The following is a 17,888-nucleotide window of genomic DNA, read 5'->3' on the forward strand; positions in this document are numbered from 1 at the left end:
ACCGTCTGCCTCCTGCGGGCGCCGCGGCTCCTCCCCGCGCCGGGCGGCAATGCCCGCTGTACCCCGGCACGGGCCCGGGCGCTGCCAGGGGCCGGGCGGGCAGCGGAGGGAAGCGGCAGCGGAGGGAAGCGGCAGCGGAGGGAAGCGGCAGCGGCCGGGCCCTGCCCTCTCCTCGCGCACGTCTCGCGTCACGCCGGGCCGCGCCGCCCTACCAACGGCAGCGGGCGGGGCCGGGCGAGTTCTGCCCCGGCCGCCGGGCCCCGCCTCCCGCCGCGTGACCCGCCCGCCCGCCGTGCTGGCGCGTGCCCGCCGCTTCCGGGAGGAGCGCTCGGCTGGTTCCCCGCGGGTAACTTTGTTGGAGCGGGCGAGGAGCGGCGGCATGTCCGGCAACGGCCTCAGCTACGGCGAGCAGGGCGGAGAGGCGGCGCCCGAGCTGGCTCAGGAGGCCGCGACAACCACGACCCCTTCGGCTCCCGCGGCCTTCGGGCTCTTCAGCAGCGACACTAAGAAGTAAGGGGGCCGGGCCGGGCCGGGCCCCGCGCCGCTCGGGCTTGTTGGGCGGGTGAGCGGTGACCGGTTCCGTGGGCGTTGGGGCGGCGCTGGGACGACGGGACGCTGCCCTCGGGGGCCGGGCGGCGGCGGCGGCGGGAGGACGGCGGCCGCGGGGCTCCCCCCGGTTAGGGACAGTTCCGGGTGGCCGTGGCGGGGAAGCGGTGTCTCGGTTGCCCAGTTTTGCTACCTCGTGACTCCGTCGAAAAGTTCGCTTGCCTGCCTTTAGGGTGTTCATAGCAGAATGAGTGATTTATAAAGTTTTCTTTGTTGATTTATTTGAAAAACGGCTTTTTACTTTTCCTCTATTTTGATAGCTACCCACACTAGCCTTAGTTTAATCTTGCCTTCAAATGTATTTAAAAAAATAAAAGTGCTTCGAAGTATTTGTGGGAGTTGTAGTTGGAAATGTAGTTGATTATGTCGAGGTGGCCAGCTTGAAGTGGGTGTTAACAGTGTTGCGTCTTAATCAGAAGTCAAAATGAGGAAATGGAGGAGGAAGAAAAACCAGCTGAAGTGCACTAGCACAAAAGGCTTTCAAATCTAAAGGAAAAGTGAATTGGAGAGGAAAAAAATATGTGTCTAAATGTAAGGATCAAGAGGTTTGCTAAACTGGAATTGTATCCTATGACAAATTGGAAATCTATTCTGAGAGCAACCAATAAAAAAAGCACCATAAACTAAGGTCTCAGGTACATTAGAAAATCAATCACTTATTCAGTTTGATTGTTCTGCACAAAGAGAGCATCCATGCTTTAGAAACCTCGACTGATGTGTTTATTTTTGTGCCACACCAAAGTAAATCACAACGTGAAGCTGCTGACACTGGTGCTTAGCTCTGTGAGACAGAAGCTGATAGGCCTCCTCAGTTTGCCAGACAAGTCACATATCTCTTCCTCTGCTATTCCACTGAATACTTCGCTCATTCTGCTCCAGTTAAAATTCTTGCTGCTCTAGCATAAATGACCCTATGCTGACGTGTACGGTGTAGTCGATTTATGTTGTTTGCACTCTCTTTTCCTGTCCCCTTCCATAGAAACAACTTTACACTTTGTTTCTTAACCATTGTTTTTCTGCTGCCTTTCCACGGAGGGAGTAACTTGATCATTGGTCATGGCCATAATTCTCTACATAACCATTTAATCTTAGACTTCAAACTGTTTTGCAGGTGAAGTATAGCTCTCTTATCAGATGCAGAAGCTAAAGTGACTGATTCTACCTGTGGCTGCCCAGTGGTCAGGGGAAAGTATAGCTCTGGGGTCCTGAGATGTCTTGTACGCGTATATGCGTATGGTTGTCTTTCAGTATGGAAGAACTAGAATAGCTTGTGATATGTATGCATGCCTTATTAATTGCTTCCCCAGGCTTGTTCTTACACTTAACAGGAGGGGAGAGAAGATCCATCTTCCAAAGGAAAACAGGCATTAATCTCTGTGGTCTTTTGTAGCTGACAAACACATTCCTGTTGAAATAGAAGGTTATCCATGATTCAAACCTGTGTGGGTAAGCTGTGGATAGTTGAGGAACAGACACCATGCAGGGAAGATTATGAAATTTTTGTAGTGTGAAGAAGCCACTGGACTGCAAGTGAGGGTTTTTAGAAAAGCAGACTGTGTTGCAGTCTGTTTGGAAAATGCACTAGTCATTTATCAAGCGTGTATCATGTATGTCTTATAGTCCACTGTGGTAATAGAGCTGAAATGGAAATCTTAGAACAGGGACTGTAGCCCGGATGGAGGACATTGTATCTTTTGGTGGTTTGGCTTTGTGTTCTTTAAACTGGTCAGACCTGATCCCTCCCTGCTGGCCGTACAGAGAAGTGCAAGACGTGACTGCCTCTTGCATATTGACGTCTGCGGATAGTGGTGTATTATGATGGTGAAAATAAAATTTTCAGTTACCAGCTTTTCAGAGTTTGTTTGCTGATCTCTCTTGACTGTCACTCAGCACTGCTGAATATGATCTTACATATGCTTATGTTGCATATCATTGTGGTCTTTTAGTGCATGGTAAATATTTTATTGCAGAGGAAGGGGGATTCTTCCTTAGACCTACTGATGATGCAAGAAGTACTCCTCCTCAGCAGAGGGGCAGATGTATAACGTATGGCCTAGAGTTGCTGCAGTAACTGTTCAGCCAGAGGCCTGCACTTGCCAGTTGCCAGTTAATCTGAACAATATCATGTGATTACAGTATTATTTTGACATTTATACTGTAAACATTTTCTTTAAAAAAATCCCAGTCTCTTTTTCTTATGTTGTCTGTCTTCTGTTTGTCATGAAGAAGTAAGCCAAAATGCTTCTGAAATAAATAATTTATTAGGATAGGCTGTCTTCAGTCTTGAAGCATTTGTTAGATAGAATGGCTTATGACAAGTTGCAAACAGGGGCACAAAGGAGTATCAGTAGACTTAAAATCTGGTCTGAATTTTACCTAATGTAAATTATTTGTCCTAACTCTTTTGCTTTTAGCATTTCAATAGAGGTACTCAGGTGAAGTGCTTATCTAAAAGTTCTGAGCATCTCTTGGTGTCAAAAGCCCACGTGTCTTACTCTCCTGCTAAAACTGCCTTTTTTACCTTTAGCAATTATGTGATTTATTCATTAACTTTCAGTTAGAAATAGAATCTTCAGTTAATGAACACAGTATTTTCTCAACATGTTAGTGTTTTGGTTTCATTGAGACACATGTTATCAGTATTGAAAATATCTTAGTGCCTCAAAACTTTTATTATGGTGAGAAATATAAGTGGAAAGTTTGACTGTTAGATCAATAACTATGAAATAATCATTGAAATACACATCATAATACAAACAAATTGCAAATAACATGTTTCTCATTAGTTAATATATGTATCCAGTGCAGTGGGAAAAAAAAAAAAAAAAAAAAGTAAAAATACAACTTTGGTTTACTTCTACCAAGTAACTGTGTAAATGTTCAGAACAAAGGAAGTGGGGAAAGGAGGAGATTTTTTCTAAACTCTATTCTATAAATTATTACTAAGTACAACATGTACCTAAGAAGCTGTTTTCTTACCATTTTGACTAAACTGAAACTGTTCTTGAATAAGAGATTTCACAACAAATATATGAGACTCCGCATATTGAATCCTGACTAAAGAGGCAAATATAACTTGCCTGTTTATTATGTATTGCTTTTAAAAAGCTTTTTGGTTAGTTAAATCGCCTCAGATATGTCAGAGGTGGATCTCGTATTCAGACGATGCAGACTTTGTGTTCGTTCTGTTAAATATCTCAATAACTGAGTAATTAAAAGACCGTACGTACCCAAGATGAGTCAGTCTAAATCCTCTTCTGTGGAACGAGTCCCATTGTATGGCTGAAGACGCCTGTTCTTCTTTCCCTCTCCTTCCTCCAGGCTTGTCACAGGAGCTGACATTTATGGTATTACTTTATACAGCTATTTTAGGAATTTATTTGTGTGTCCAGGTAGGTGGTCTGATACTTGTCTGTGAACAGGCTGTGTTCTAGGTGTTCCAGATGTACACCCTTCACATGCCCCACATGTTTGAAAAAGAAGGGAAAGGATCAGGTTGTGGGCCACCAGAATAATGGAATGGTCTGCAGACAAGTCTTTGCTCCTAACAGGAATTTTCAGCAGAAAAGTGGTCATGTAAATCTTACGGGCAAGCTGAATGCAGCCTGAGCTGGACCTGGAGCTATTTCTCCATGGTCTAGATTGTTGGAATCCATGAAATAAGCATTGCCTGTGAGGAAGACTGTTAAAATTATCTGTATAGTGTAGAAACATACCATTTGATGCACATCACCTAAGTTAATAGGATATTTTTATAGTTACACTATGTACTGTTGCTCTGTGTAGATGGATGAAAAGTCTAACAACCTTCCAACTTTTAAGAAAACCTGGAAAGATAATTAATAACAGAATCTATGTTAACTGTATACATTAGGATGCAGCTATTACTGCCTACAGTTAATCACAGGTGGACAGAGGATTTTCATCTCTATTAAGTGCATTTTAAACAAAATTTACCTCCATGTAATATTAAAATATAATAATGTTTGGTTCTTGGAAGTGATACAGTTTCACTTATTGCTGTATCTAAACCAAACGTAAAAACTTACAGGTGAGCCACATGAGTAACGTCAGTAGATACCAATTGATAAATACAGTATTGAAGCAGATGGCAAAATTTATAACCTGCATTTTCAACTTTACTGATTTGCATCTTTAAACTGTATTCCTGCCAAGCAAAATACATTTGTAATTTATTAGGCTTTTTTTCCTGCAGGTCTGGCTTATACATTCTGTTGAGCTATTCATCAGAAAACTCGGCAGGACTGCAAACCCTTTTTTTTTTTTTTTTTTTTTCCTGAGATTTGCAAGCCTGTTTTGCAGAGAGATCTAAGGTGGTGATTTCATTAAGATACTCATTCCACAATTCTCTGTGCAGGAGACTTTTCCAACTTCATCAGAGCTAAAAGCTTACTTTCAACAGCTGCCAGAGATGTTCTTGGAGTCTTAAATTGATCTAGTTTTGACTTGGCATATCCTGTTAACAGTCATAGGAAGCATGCACATAGACTGCTATTTGTGAAATTCTTGGAGAAAATTCCAGCTCTAATATTCAAACTTGATGCATCCGTTAGCTCATTGGCATAGTTACTTTCTTTCTCCATCTGTTATATGGCGCTATGCCCACTAATATGGTGGTATGCTGGTTTCGGTAGGATGTACAAGCCAGCAAAGATGAATGGTTTGGATGAACTGATGACTCTACAAGCTAAAATCTGAACCCTGTAGTCAGTACCAGGATAGGAACTAAATGCAGTGTACAAACATGGGCATATCATTGCAGAGCACTTCTCCAGCTGAAATTGGTCAGATCTAATGGGGAGTGGCACACAATGAATGTATTCTTAGTGCTGTGCATTTGATGCATTATGAGGATGCGAGCAATGAACTGTGATTCCCTGTAACAGTCATTAAAAAGTTTTTGAGGGGTTTTTTATTTCCTCAGAAAGGCAAGTCTCATAGTTTTAAGGTCTTCACTGTGGTTTCTGCATATTTATGTTGTCATATATTTGCCTTAAGTGCTTGCTCTGATTTGTGTCCTGAATGGCATTAAAAATGCATTTCTCTAACACTATTATAAGGCTGATTCAAGGAATTCCAGATTTTCTTTGATCTGTTTTTTCTGAAGCCTATTGTCTATGCTACCGTGCAGTAGTTTTCTTACTTTGAGAAAAACAGAATTCTTTTGGCCTGTAAGGATTTTTTGGCAACCTGCTGGAAGATGAACAGCACTGTAATGTTCTTTTAACAGTGTTTCTGAAATGTTGTGGACATATATGTAAATATACTAAAACTGTTACAGGTTCTGGCAGTGACAGCACCACATTTATGGTGGTATCTTTAAAAGAAACCTCTTCCCACCATTTTCAGGAAAGCTGGAAACTTCCTGCCTCTCATTCTCCTTCACAACTATCAAATGCTGCAAAGTGATCTGCAGATGTTTGCCAATTCTTATCACTGTCCTCAAGACAGGCTGTAAATTGACACAACCATGTAAGTGGCAACACCACCTCTTATGCGACTTTTTCAGCCCTCAGGAAACTGATCTCTGCCACCAAGGAAAATTTTTCTCTTTGAAAAGAGGACTGAAAGATTGTATTTTCCATCCTTTGAGACCACCTTCCTTGTTGTGGGGTGAAGTGTCTGTATCTACTCTACTGACAACAGATAGATTAAATCATAATACTCTTCAGAAAGTGTTTCAAACTGCTTTGTCATACTAGTTGCTATCTGGTTAGAGCTTTTGAAGTGTAGGTGCATTGATGATGGTGGTAGCAGTGAGTTACAGGTGTTTATGCGCTGAGTTGCTCTAGCATTGTTCAGGTATTAAGTTTCATGACGGGGAACTGGGAAGATGGTTTATTCAGTTTTGACTTTACACTTCTCTGTGTGTTTCCTCACTGGGAAGGATGAGACTATACTTAAACCATCCAGATGGCAAGGGCTTTCAGAAATAAAGTGACAAAGCAATCATTAAATGAGTTAAATTACGTCGCTGGTCAGACTGTAACTGGTCATCTTTTCTGTGGCTCTTGCAGGATATTATAGTTACCCTGGTTTACCTCACCTCTGCTGTCTATCCTTTAAAACTATTAAGTTTGCTTTTTGGGTAGTATGCTTGTGCTTCAGATTGAAAAATTAGGGGTGGCTGTAAAGGAAATAAATTATTTCTTATCTCATTTGCTCTTTAACCACAGTATAGTGGTGGCATACACTCATAGCCAAATGTTTTGAGTCTCTCTTGAAATAACGGTTGAATTCTATGTTGGTGTGATTTGGCAATAAAATATACAGTGGAAGAGGGTGGTAATACTGAATAGCACCACAAGATGTCATTCAAACAGTGTGTGGTGTAGACTGAAACTCAGATTTCTTGATTTTGTGCTAGAGGAAGGTCCCAAATCAACAAAATAAATGCAAATTGCAACATGTACTTAGTGCCGTTTTAGCTTCCATGTTATGTGGCTCTGAAATCAATTTACAGTTCCTCTTTAAGTGTTAAACTTGTTTAGAGTTTGCACAATAGCCTGAGCTAGAATAAGCCAATTTATTTTAAGGATTTTGCAGTGCCAGTAAACTGTAAAAAAACCCTGATTTTAGATTTTATTTATTTATTTTTAATTTGAGAGGGTGGATACAGGGCCTTCCATAGGGCTTCATTACTGCTCAGGTGCCAAGAGCAGAGATAGAGCTGCTCTGTTAAGTGTGGATTTTCTGCTTCAAACCTGGTAACATTTACTGTGTTTCAGACTTCATATTGGAACATTCTGCTGTGCTGCAGGCAAAAAAAAAAAAAATCTTAGTATGCTGTGGTTAAAAGTATGTCATGGAGACTGAAGTCTCCTAAAGACTTTGAATGCAAGAACAATGCAGTTGATACCATGTGACTGAAGGCGTACAGGGGATGGAGAACTTAAAACAAGAAGTGCATTATTAAAACTGTCAAATGCGAATTTTCCAACTTCTGTTCTTGTTCCATAATAGGTGGTTCCATAATATCAGAACTGTTGAAGCTTGTTTTCTCCCTTGTGTGGGTTTGTTTGCCATTTCCTGTATCTGATCTTGCAGTAACACAGTGCTGTTCTCATATATGAAGAGCCTTTGTCTTGCCACGAGTTTATTTGTTTAAAATTCCTTCCCCTTTCTTAGAGGTGTTTAAAACCATACCCAGATTTTTAGGCATACAGATGGCATGGCAAATTATAATTAAATTCTTATTTTATAAAACAGGCTGATAAACTTCCAGGAATAAAGATTTTGTAGCTAAAGAATTATTGCTGCATTGCCAGCTGGGCTTCAGTTGCAGTTTTGATACTTACGATATTTTTTTGATACTTTGATACTGCTTTTGACAAAGAAAGCCTCATTGGTGACTTCTTTCAGTAGCTGGGTATATTAGAACTGTAGCGAATGCTGACAATTTATGGGTTGCGTCATACGTGTGGCTAAAAAGAATAGGAGGTATATCTTATCAGGGTGGAGTAAATGTTCTCTTAACAGTTTTTCAGAATTTGTAGGTGCAATGGCAAATGATATGCCATATTTTATGGATTAGTACTTCATTGCAATTAAAGGTTTGTGATAGTTGCTACAAGAAGACAAAGCAACACAGGCCCGGATTTATCACTGACGTATCTGGTTTAAACCTCAGTGATGTACAGTTTCGCATACCCTCTTTTGTTTTCTGTAGAAGTGGGTAATGTTGCTCAACAGTATCTGAAATTCTAGTCTTAATCTAAGCAAGATGCCGGTTTTAGTGATCAAGTGTGTGATAACAAGAGTAGGGCATACTCAGCGTTGTTCTTTAGTTGCTGTTGGCCATAATCAGCATGGAGAGTCAGGGTCCTTTCTGGCATAAAAAAAGTAAAGTTAGGCAATGAATTTGCATTCTTAACTTACACTCACTAGCTTTCAAATTCTTACATTGAGGAATAGAAGCTTGGGGTAGTAAAGATTACAAAGGCATCTGAGTACTGATTCCTTAATATATTAGTAATTGTCTAGTAATACTAAAATGTCTAGTAATAGTAAATGCTATGCAAATAATAAAAATTGTATTTCATGACCTGTTCATGTTGTATATGGGTATAATATTTCTAATTATAGTCCATACCAGTGCTTTTAACTTTTTAGAACAGTGGGACCATATTATATAGAAGTTAAGACACTAGATTACAGCTCAGGAACTCAGGCAAATCTTGTTACACATCCTGGATATGGCAGTGGGCAGACAGGTGGGAGTCTTTTTCATTTTCCTTTTTCTCCCCTCAGAAAGCTATTTCACTTCTTACTGTTAGAGAAAATGGGCTCAGCGACAATGTATTTACTCTTACAAATGTAAGAGTTTTGTGTACCTACTGTTGTTGGGACCATTACTGTCTTGCTTCATTTATATAGGTCCTTATTTTTGTTAACTGTCAGACTAGTCTTCTTTAAACCTGGTTTTGCTGCTGAAGTAATAATGCTTATTTTTCAGCCCTCTGTAATACGTACCTAACCCTGTAAGGCTAGAATTACTCTAGAAGCTTTAACAAGGAGAGGCAAAGATGTTGATGCAGCTTGGAGGTTGCTTGCATTTTCCTGAGCTCCTGGCAGGTGGACATAAATGATAAAGAAATTATTTGTCTAACATTGTGTACTGAAGAATTGTCACTTCAGAATAAATCATGAGTGTAGAAACATGAACGGCAGTGGGAGGCTTGCATTTATGCTTTCTGTTTTGAGGGATTTTGCTTAAGGATTGAAATTCCCTTAAATCGTCTTAATGCTTGGAAGCTTAAAATATTTTTGTATTATGCAATAAGCTATATTATGAAAGACTGAAATGCATTTGTCTTTTCCATTGTTCATTGAGGCTGCTGATAAGAGTTGTTTTTGGAGGGAAGTGACCTTTGAAATCTGTGTAGGATATTTGTTTCTAGAACAGCAAGGGAGTGGGTATCCTGTTACTTTTCTTTTTTTCCTGAGGAGACCTCAGTCTCCTCAGGCAAACTTGGTTGAGGGCAGTCATCTTTTTTTTTTTTTTTTAAAAAATACTGTACTTAAAAGAATGGAACAGAATTCTGCAATGCTGGGTAAAATAATTGAGGTGTCTTGCACTATTAAATCTGCTCTTAAAGGGCAAAACTTTGAGGTTACACTGAAACCACATCTAACTGTAGAAGAAAAAAGGCTTGCTGCTGGTGATTCATATGAATATATGGAGCAATACTTTACTCTGTAAGTATCTAATACTTGCTAATCCTGGATTATAATTTATTAGAAAAGATTAAAAAAACCCCATCAGTTCATGTAGCAATTAATTTCCTCATGGTTTCATCAAGAACTTGTGGGGTTTTTTCTTTTCTTTTTTTTTTTTTTTTTTCACTTCCTGCTGCTTTTCTCTTAGGAAAGCAAAGCTGGCTGTAACCAGGTCTTCATGTCTTAATATCTCTCGTTTATATCTTCTGTGATTACATTTCAAAATGGTTTAATTTGAAATGTATGATAGAATATTTTCTATAAGCAGTTAGAAGTACATTTTATCATTAAATACTTCTCTCTTTTGTCTTCACATCTTAAATTCACCTTTTGCCTTTTTTCTTTGTATTTGTTACACTGGTAACTCATACTCGTCCTGTGATTACTGCCTGCTTTTGTCATTCCCAAATTCTGGGAGATAGTCTTCAGCATGTACTCAGATCTTGTGCTTTGTGACTTCCCGTGTTTTTGCTACTTGATCCTCAAGTTCACATTATTATTTTCTCATTTTCTGCTTACTTTCAGATTTTATTGACATATTTTTATTTTTTATGGGTTTTTTGTTCATTTTTAATTATGTAGATATATTCCTAGTCTTGAATCTTAAGCAGTTGCTACAGTGTCTTATTCATGCAACACTTGTTGATTCTTTAGTCAAATACTCATTTTTTTGAAAAGTAGTTGCTTTGTTGGTTGTGCCAAGGAACCAGATCATCCTTCTACCAATTATATGAGAATTAGATGATCACAATTTAGTAATAGTACCTTGTACTTTAGCTTTTACTGATGTCTTTCTCAATTTGTGCATAATTATGTGAAATAGCACTAGGAAACTGGAAGCAGAAGCATCAGACTAAAAGCAACTTTCTAAATTAAGTCCAGTCTTCTGCTGTGTAACTTTGATAACTGTGCCATATAGATGCTTTCACAAGCTAAGCTTAAAAGGTAAGGATTAAGACTTAAGCAGAAGGAATTAGAAGTCTTGGAAATTTTGTATCCAACTAGAGCAAAGTGTCAGGCAAGGTGCTTCAAGCTGATCTAAAGGAACTGATACTTAGTATCCTGTGATATCATATGAGGGATAGGAGGACAGGAATGATCAGCAAAATGAGCGGTTTCTGTGGCCAAGAATGATGGGAATAAAGAGAGCTCACAAAAGTTAAATCAAGCTAGCCTTCCTAAAGAGTTAATTACAAGTGGAACTATACACAGAGATTAAAAGGTAAAAAAAGCAATTTATGGAATGTATTTTAGGTACAACCCTAAACCAACAAATATTTGATTTCTGATATCAAAAATAAGGATATAGAGCTGAGGGGAAAATTTGGAGTGGCCATAAGGAGTGTGAGGATATAGAGGTGAACACAGGCATGCTTGAAGTGAAATTAGAAAACCAAAGAGCTTAATGTGGAGGGAGGTTGTGCCTTTATAGCAGGGAGTTTGGAGGAAGGCAGTAGGAAAAGATCTGTGAAATGGCAGCATTAGTTATTTTTAAGAGATATGTCAATTGGAGTGGTGTTACAAGAAGTCCACTGAATGTTACCACTGGCCATGGAGAAGGTAGCCATCTATAGACGTATTAAACTGATCTCAATAGTATGCAAAACCACCGAACAAAGTTGAATGGGAAGTACAATTCAAAGGACTGAAGCAAATGGCTAAATAAATGTAGCAATAGAAGACTGATGATATAGTTCTTTGAACACTTCCAGGAGTAACTGGAAAAAAAAAAATCAAAACCTTTGAGTGTGATGCAGAAAGAAGTAAGGTGTTCCTAGTGATATTTAGGAAATGGTGCTGAAGAAGTCAAAATTTAATGCTTCTACTTTTTTTTGTTTTAAAGATAATACTTAAATATTAAACTGTCGAGTGAAGCCAGTATTTACAGCAGACCATCTATATTAGATTGCTTCTGTAGTTCAAGAAATAGTTGGTTTCAAAAAAGGAGTTAGACTTCAGTTGGAAGTTCCATGTATCTGCATCCTGAATTTTGGATGTTTTTCATCTGGGTTGCAGTAAAAAAAGGTGTTTTTTTCCCTCTGGTTGTGGTTCTTAATTTTGTGGTTGTATACTGAAGTGTGTGGGCAGTGTGGATTTCTGATGGATGGGATGCTGTACTGGACCTGAAAATATGAGGAAAATCTCTATTAGAGTGACTCTGTGCCTTGCAATAGGAAAAATTCTATTTAAAGGTTTATGAAGGAATGGATGACAGTGTTTTGTCTCACTGTAACTAATTCTCGCTTTGACTTAAACCTCTTTTTCCTCCCCATCTGAAATTCTGAAGGCAGTGATAAATCAGAATATATCTAAGTTTCACATTCACTTTTGAAATCCTCTGTGGATATATCGGGTCCGGCTGAGACAAAGTTAATTTTCCTCGTGGCAGCCCTCCTAGTGCTTTGCTTTGTATTGGTAGCTAGAAGGGTGTTAATTGACACTAGTTTTGACCACTGCTGAGCAGTGCTCACACAACATCAAGGCTGTCTCTCCAACATTCCCCATGCCTCAGGTCTTCAGCTTTCCAGCCAAAGTTCACATAACAGCAGTTTCATGGGATTGTTTTATTGTTGTTATCTGATAGATTCTTTTAATAAACACTTCATTATCCTAGGCCAGCATGTTAACAAATACAATTTAAAAGTGGGCAAGAAGGAGCAGTGCTTCACCTTAAGTTGCTGAATTGATGCCAGAATATAAAAATGGTATAGTAGTTTTATTTTTCACTTTTTCTAATTGATGCTTTACTGTGTTTTTACCATAGAAATGAAGACCTGAAGCAGATGTTGGAAAGCAGTAAAGATTCTGCAAAGCTGGATGCTATGAAAAGGATTGTTGGGGTATGTGTATTTTTTATTATTATTTTTATTTATTGGATGTGAATACTGGTTTTGCTTTACAGATCCTGTAACAAGACAGCATTTGAATCTAAATGGTGTTTAAAAACTGCTGTGAAGTCTTTAATTTGGAATTTTGTGTAGAAATTGCTACATCAAAATCTATACGTCATAGACTTTTAAAATATTTATGTAACAGTGCCAATATGCCTGTAAATAACTAGTTTCAGTAGGGAGGTGGGATCTTAAATACGAAATGGTTCTGCAGAGAAACTTCAATTGCTGTGTTAATTCAGCAAACAGGAAACAACGTAAATTTGCAGGAGTAAAATGACAAATTACATTTACAATCTAAAAAGGTAAATATAGTAAAAGGATTTTTTTAATTGAGCATGCTGCATATATATTTGACTATTTCAGGCTGTGTACCCACAGAGGTGATTAAATAGTGTTTAACGCTGTTGTGTGTGTATAGTCCATAAACTAAACATCATGAAGTTGGTAAAGCCCCTTTATTTCTTCTTAAAAGTATTAGAAGATGTCCTGATTTGAGCCCCGAAGGCAACTAAGCACCACGCAGCCATTTCCTCACCCCTTCCCCCACAGTGCTGGAAAGGAGAAAATGAATCAGAAGGCTTAGGAATCAAGATAAGGACAGGAAGGGGTGGCTCCCCCATTATGGTCACAAGTAAAAGGCTTATTAGGGGAAGAAAAAAAGCACATCACTTTAGTTCAAACACTAACAAAACCAACACTGAACAGGCAGAATGGGACAGTGAGAAGTATTGTCATATCATAAAACATCTCCTCTTGCCTATTCCTTCTTCCCAGGCTCAGCATTGTTCCCGATATCTCTACCTCCTCCTCCAGCAGCACAGGGGCAGGGAACGGGGGTGGGGTGGGGTGGGGTGTGGGGGGGTGGAGTGTGTGTGTGTGCAGTCAGTCTTGCCACTTCTTCCTCCAAGCCGGGGGGAAGCACTCTTCTGCATTCTTCCCCTTGCTCTCCATGTCCCTCTCATGGGAGACAGTCCTCCACAAATTCTCCCCACCATGAGTCCTCCCTACGGGATGGGTCACCTCCACATGTTGCAGTCCTCCCAGCGCTGAACTGCAACAGCAGGGGCTGCTTCTTCCCACAGAGTCCCGGTGTCCTCCATAGGCAAATCTCTGGTTCTTCAGTGACCTCCATGGGTAGCAGAGAGGGTGGCCCTGCCCTCTCACCACAGGATACATGGGGGTTCTCTGCTCTGTCACATCTCCCTCTTTTCTTCCACCTTTCTTCCATTGACCTCAGTGTTTGCATCTGTGTCCTTCATGTATATAGAGGAATTAGAAATTGTTAGATTGGGTCAGCTTTATATTTTAAACCAATGCTTTACTAAATTGATTTTTTTTCTTTTTTTTTTTCCTACAAACAATGCTCTTATTGTAAATGAGCATACAATTAGCAAATGCACTCAAATACCTGCTGCTGCTACATATTCAAAGCAGTTCTTAACAACTCTTTCTTTAATTTCCTAGAAGTGTGATACCATGAAGCTGGAGACATGTAGTTAGCACTGATAGCTGTGGTCCTTGATGGTCTTAGGCTGAGGTGATCAGGCTCAACAGGTCCTCAGCAAGGGAAGGCAGAAGTGCATTGAGCACATTCTTTCTTCTGCTCCCCCATTTCCCAATTCCAGATTTTTGTCCTTTTGTAAGTTCCCAGTCCTTGGTTTCTCAAGCCCTGTGCAACACTGGAAGAGCACTAATTTCCAGATGGCACCAGGCACCTTCTGTTTCTTGGATGTTTTTCCCTTGCTCAACTGCTGCTTCTTACTTGAAGCAGAAGCAGCCTTCTAGCTTGTAAGGTTGACTATTACTTGACTGCAAGTGAGTTGTTTGAACTACTGGATCCTTGGTTTTCAGCCTCTTCCTTATTTGTAAGGTGTTTGCTGTTACCCTGTGTTTAAAATGTGTTTCCTAACAAACACCTGATATCAACCTCCGGTTCACATAATGAACTGAAACAATGAGCTTTACAGGCCAGGACTGGAACTTTGCTACAAGGTCTTCTAGTTGTGCATTGGTGATAATGTTCTTGCTTGGCACAAAGGTGCTTTTATGTTACTAGTTGCGTGCTTACATTCAGAGAGTTCTTGGGGATGAGGTTTGTTTTCCAGAGATGAAAGGCTTCCTCTAGCCTTATTATTAAAGGAAAAAGGAACTCTGTTGTCAGAATATTGTTTAACATGTCTCACTGGAATGCTCATTTTCACTAATTTTAGGTAGGGGATTTTCCAACAGTTTTCTTATTCTTTTCGTAGACTTCAAGAGGCTGAACCTTTATTTGTCCATATAGGTGTAATGGAAAAGTACCAGGAGAACACTGCTTATGGCTCCTTTTGCTGCTTCTTCCTCCTTTAAGGTGGTGTTTGAGCTGTCTGCTGGGGAGAAGGAGAGTCATTACAAATAACTAAATCTGCCTTGCAGACTGCCTTTTAATGTAATTTTAAGCATAGGAGTTTTGATCTTTCAACTCCTCTTACATGAAGGTGACTAAGCATATCTTCAGCTAAAATACATATATGTGATTTTAATGATCAATGACGTCTTTTTTTTTCAGTCAGTATGTTATTTTTCATGTTTCTTCTTTACATGCATGCCATAAAATAATTACAATCTATGGAAGATTACAAGTAGCAGTGCTGGTCTAGAAATAAATTCAAAGTGTATACAGAACCAAGTTTATTTTACTATATGTGTGAAAGGACAATAGCTGATAATTCTTTCAAAACGTACACTGATATTACAACAACCGCAATATTCTTGTTACCAGGTGTTGAAGCCTGTCTGGACTTCTTATCTGGGAAAAAAGTCTCAGTGGAATTTCACTCCTGAAGATTTCAGAGTGGAAATTTAGGAACCAAATTCACATGCCGGATTTCCCACAGAGAATGATATACGTGTCTGTGTGTGTCTCATTAAAAAACCAGTTCAATACACCCTGACATTACATAGCACTTGCGGTAGAATAAAAGTTTCTGTCTGTGCAGGAATGCCAGGTATAGAAGACAAAACAATTGGAGAATATCTAGGCACAGCAAGAAAAATGACATGATAGACCTTAGTCTTGGAAAGAACCATTATTTTCTTTCAGGTTAATGATCCGTGGGCAAAGGAGGATTTACACTAATCGTTATGATTTAATGAGTCAAAATACACTCTTTTAAAAGACCCTAAATACATATTTACATGGTACGCTGGAGCTATTATGGTTGATCAGTTAAATACTGCAAGTAATGCATAGAGTCATACCATTACAACCTATCAGGGAAGTCTAAGGATCATCCCTATTTTTTAATTACATAACTTCTGTTGCATCAAGATGAGATGATTGATAATATTTTATTCTGTGATACTTCTTTGTAGTGCATCTTGCTACTAAGTTCTATGTGATTCTGGTTGTTCTGAATCTGCCATTTATGGAAGACAGCCCCCACTCCCAGTCCTGACAACAGGGATTTAAATTAGATTCTTAGTTAAAACCCCTTGAAAATCATACAGTGCGCTTGCTTCTTAGTTTGTTGCTTCCTGTGCTTTAATATAGCTGCAAGAGATAACGATGTTAAGTTGGCTAAGTTCAAATGTCAGCTGTTCCTAAACTCTTTTGAAAGGCTCACTCAGTAATAATTTGAACTACAACTACCTCCTTCTAGCATTTTTCTTCTAACCTCAGAATGTGGTTTTGCATTTTCTTGCTTTTGTTGCATGAGGTCTTAGTTCTTTATGCCTTAAATATGTTTTATCAGTGAAATACACAAACAGACCTGTGAGTTATGAGTATGAAGTTTAATCAGCTGTATAGTGTTGAGTAATGGTGGGAATGCGAGATGAAGAGCAGTAACAGCAGTCACAAAACTCATTGGATTCCTGCATATTTGCTTGTCTTAATGAGTTCTTGTCCTTTCTGATTAGCTTGATGTTTAGCTGACTGGATTCTGCCCTTGACCATAGCTGGGGGTGCTCTGTGTCTGTATTCAGCAGCACCGTAACTTGATATCATGTGTTCATTGAGTGCACCCTCAGCAAGTTTGCTGACAACACCCAGCTGTGTGGTGCAGTTGACATGCTGTAGGGAAGGGATGGTGTCAGGCATTCGTCAGGCCTGCTGCCTTCCCCAGCAGGATGGCATTCAGAGGGACAGGCTTGAGAGGTGGGCCCGTGCAAACCTTATGAAGTTCAACAAGGCCAAGTGCAAGGTCCTGCACATGGGTTGAGGCAATCTCAAGCATAAATACAGGCTGGGCGGTGAGTGGATTGAGAGCAGCCCTGCGGAGAAGGACTTGGGGGTATTGGTGGATAAAAAGCTGGACATGCGCTGTCAGTGTGCACTGACAGCCCAGAAAGCCAACTGCATCCTGGGCTGCATCAAGAGAAGTGTGGCCAGCAGGTTGAGGGAGGGGATTCTCCCCCTCTAGTCTGCTTTCATGAGACCCCACCTGGAGTACTGTGTCCAGCTCTGGGGCCCCCAACATAAGAAAGACATGGACCTGCTTGAGTGGGTCCAGGGGAGGCCACAAGGATGATCAGGGGTCTGGAGCACCTCTCCTATGAGGACAGGCTGAGAGAGTTGGGGTTGTTCAGCCTGGAGAAGAGAAGGCTGTGGCAAGACAGTATAGCAGCCTTCCAGCACTGAAGAGGGGCCTACAGGAAAGATGGGATTGGGACTCTTTATCAGGGAGTATAATAATAGGATTATACGTAATGCTTTTAAACTGAAAGAGGGTAGATTTAGGTTAGATATCAGGAATAAATTCTTTCCTGTGAGGGTGGTGAGATACTGGAAGAGGCTGCCCAGAGAAGCTGTGGATACCCCTTACCTGGCAGTGTTCTAGGCCAGGTTTGATGGGGCTTTGAGCAACCTGGTCTAGTGGAAGGTGTCCCTGCCCATGGCAGGGGGACTGGAACTAGATGATCTTTCAAATAGATGATCCCTTCCAACCCAAACCATTCCATGATTCATGAAATTCCAGGATTTGCAGCTTGGACGTGAAGAACTGGCAGACATTCTGTGAGAATTAGATCTAAGAAATAAGAGAATTGTGCAGTTCTAGTGTATACTGAAGTACTTTATTCTTTCTAATATATTTCTTTTTTCCTATAAATAAATGTTACTGTAAATGTAACTTACAAATAGATAATAAAATGTTTCTTATAAATAAA

General features: G+C 40.0%; 1 protein-coding gene across 4 annotated transcripts in view; it reads left to right on the forward strand.

Moving 5' to 3' along the window:
* The first annotated feature begins 294 nt into the window (after positions 1–294).
* AP3B1 (adaptor related protein complex 3 subunit beta 1) overlaps positions 295–17,888 on the forward strand; it is a 157,913-nt gene continuing 140,319 nt past the window's right edge. For 3 of the 4 annotated variants that reach the window (XR_012635523.1, XM_074932049.1, XM_074932048.1), the window contains exons 1-2: positions 295–510; positions 12,611–12,686. Coding sequence is in view for 3 of the 4 variants with exons in the window: in XM_074932049.1 (XP_074788150.1) it covers positions 380–510; positions 12,611–12,686 (207 nt within the window). In the remaining variant the exon portion in view is untranslated. Of the gene's footprint in view, positions 511–9,773; positions 9,826–12,610; positions 12,687–17,888 lie in introns of those variants that run through there. The other variant, XM_074932047.1, reaches the window with a different exon arrangement.

This window comes from Athene noctua, chromosome Z (assembly GCF_965140245.1).
Source record: "Athene noctua chromosome Z, bAthNoc1.hap1.1, whole genome shotgun sequence".
Taxonomy (NCBI): Eukaryota; Metazoa; Chordata; class Aves; order Strigiformes; family Strigidae; genus Athene; species Athene noctua.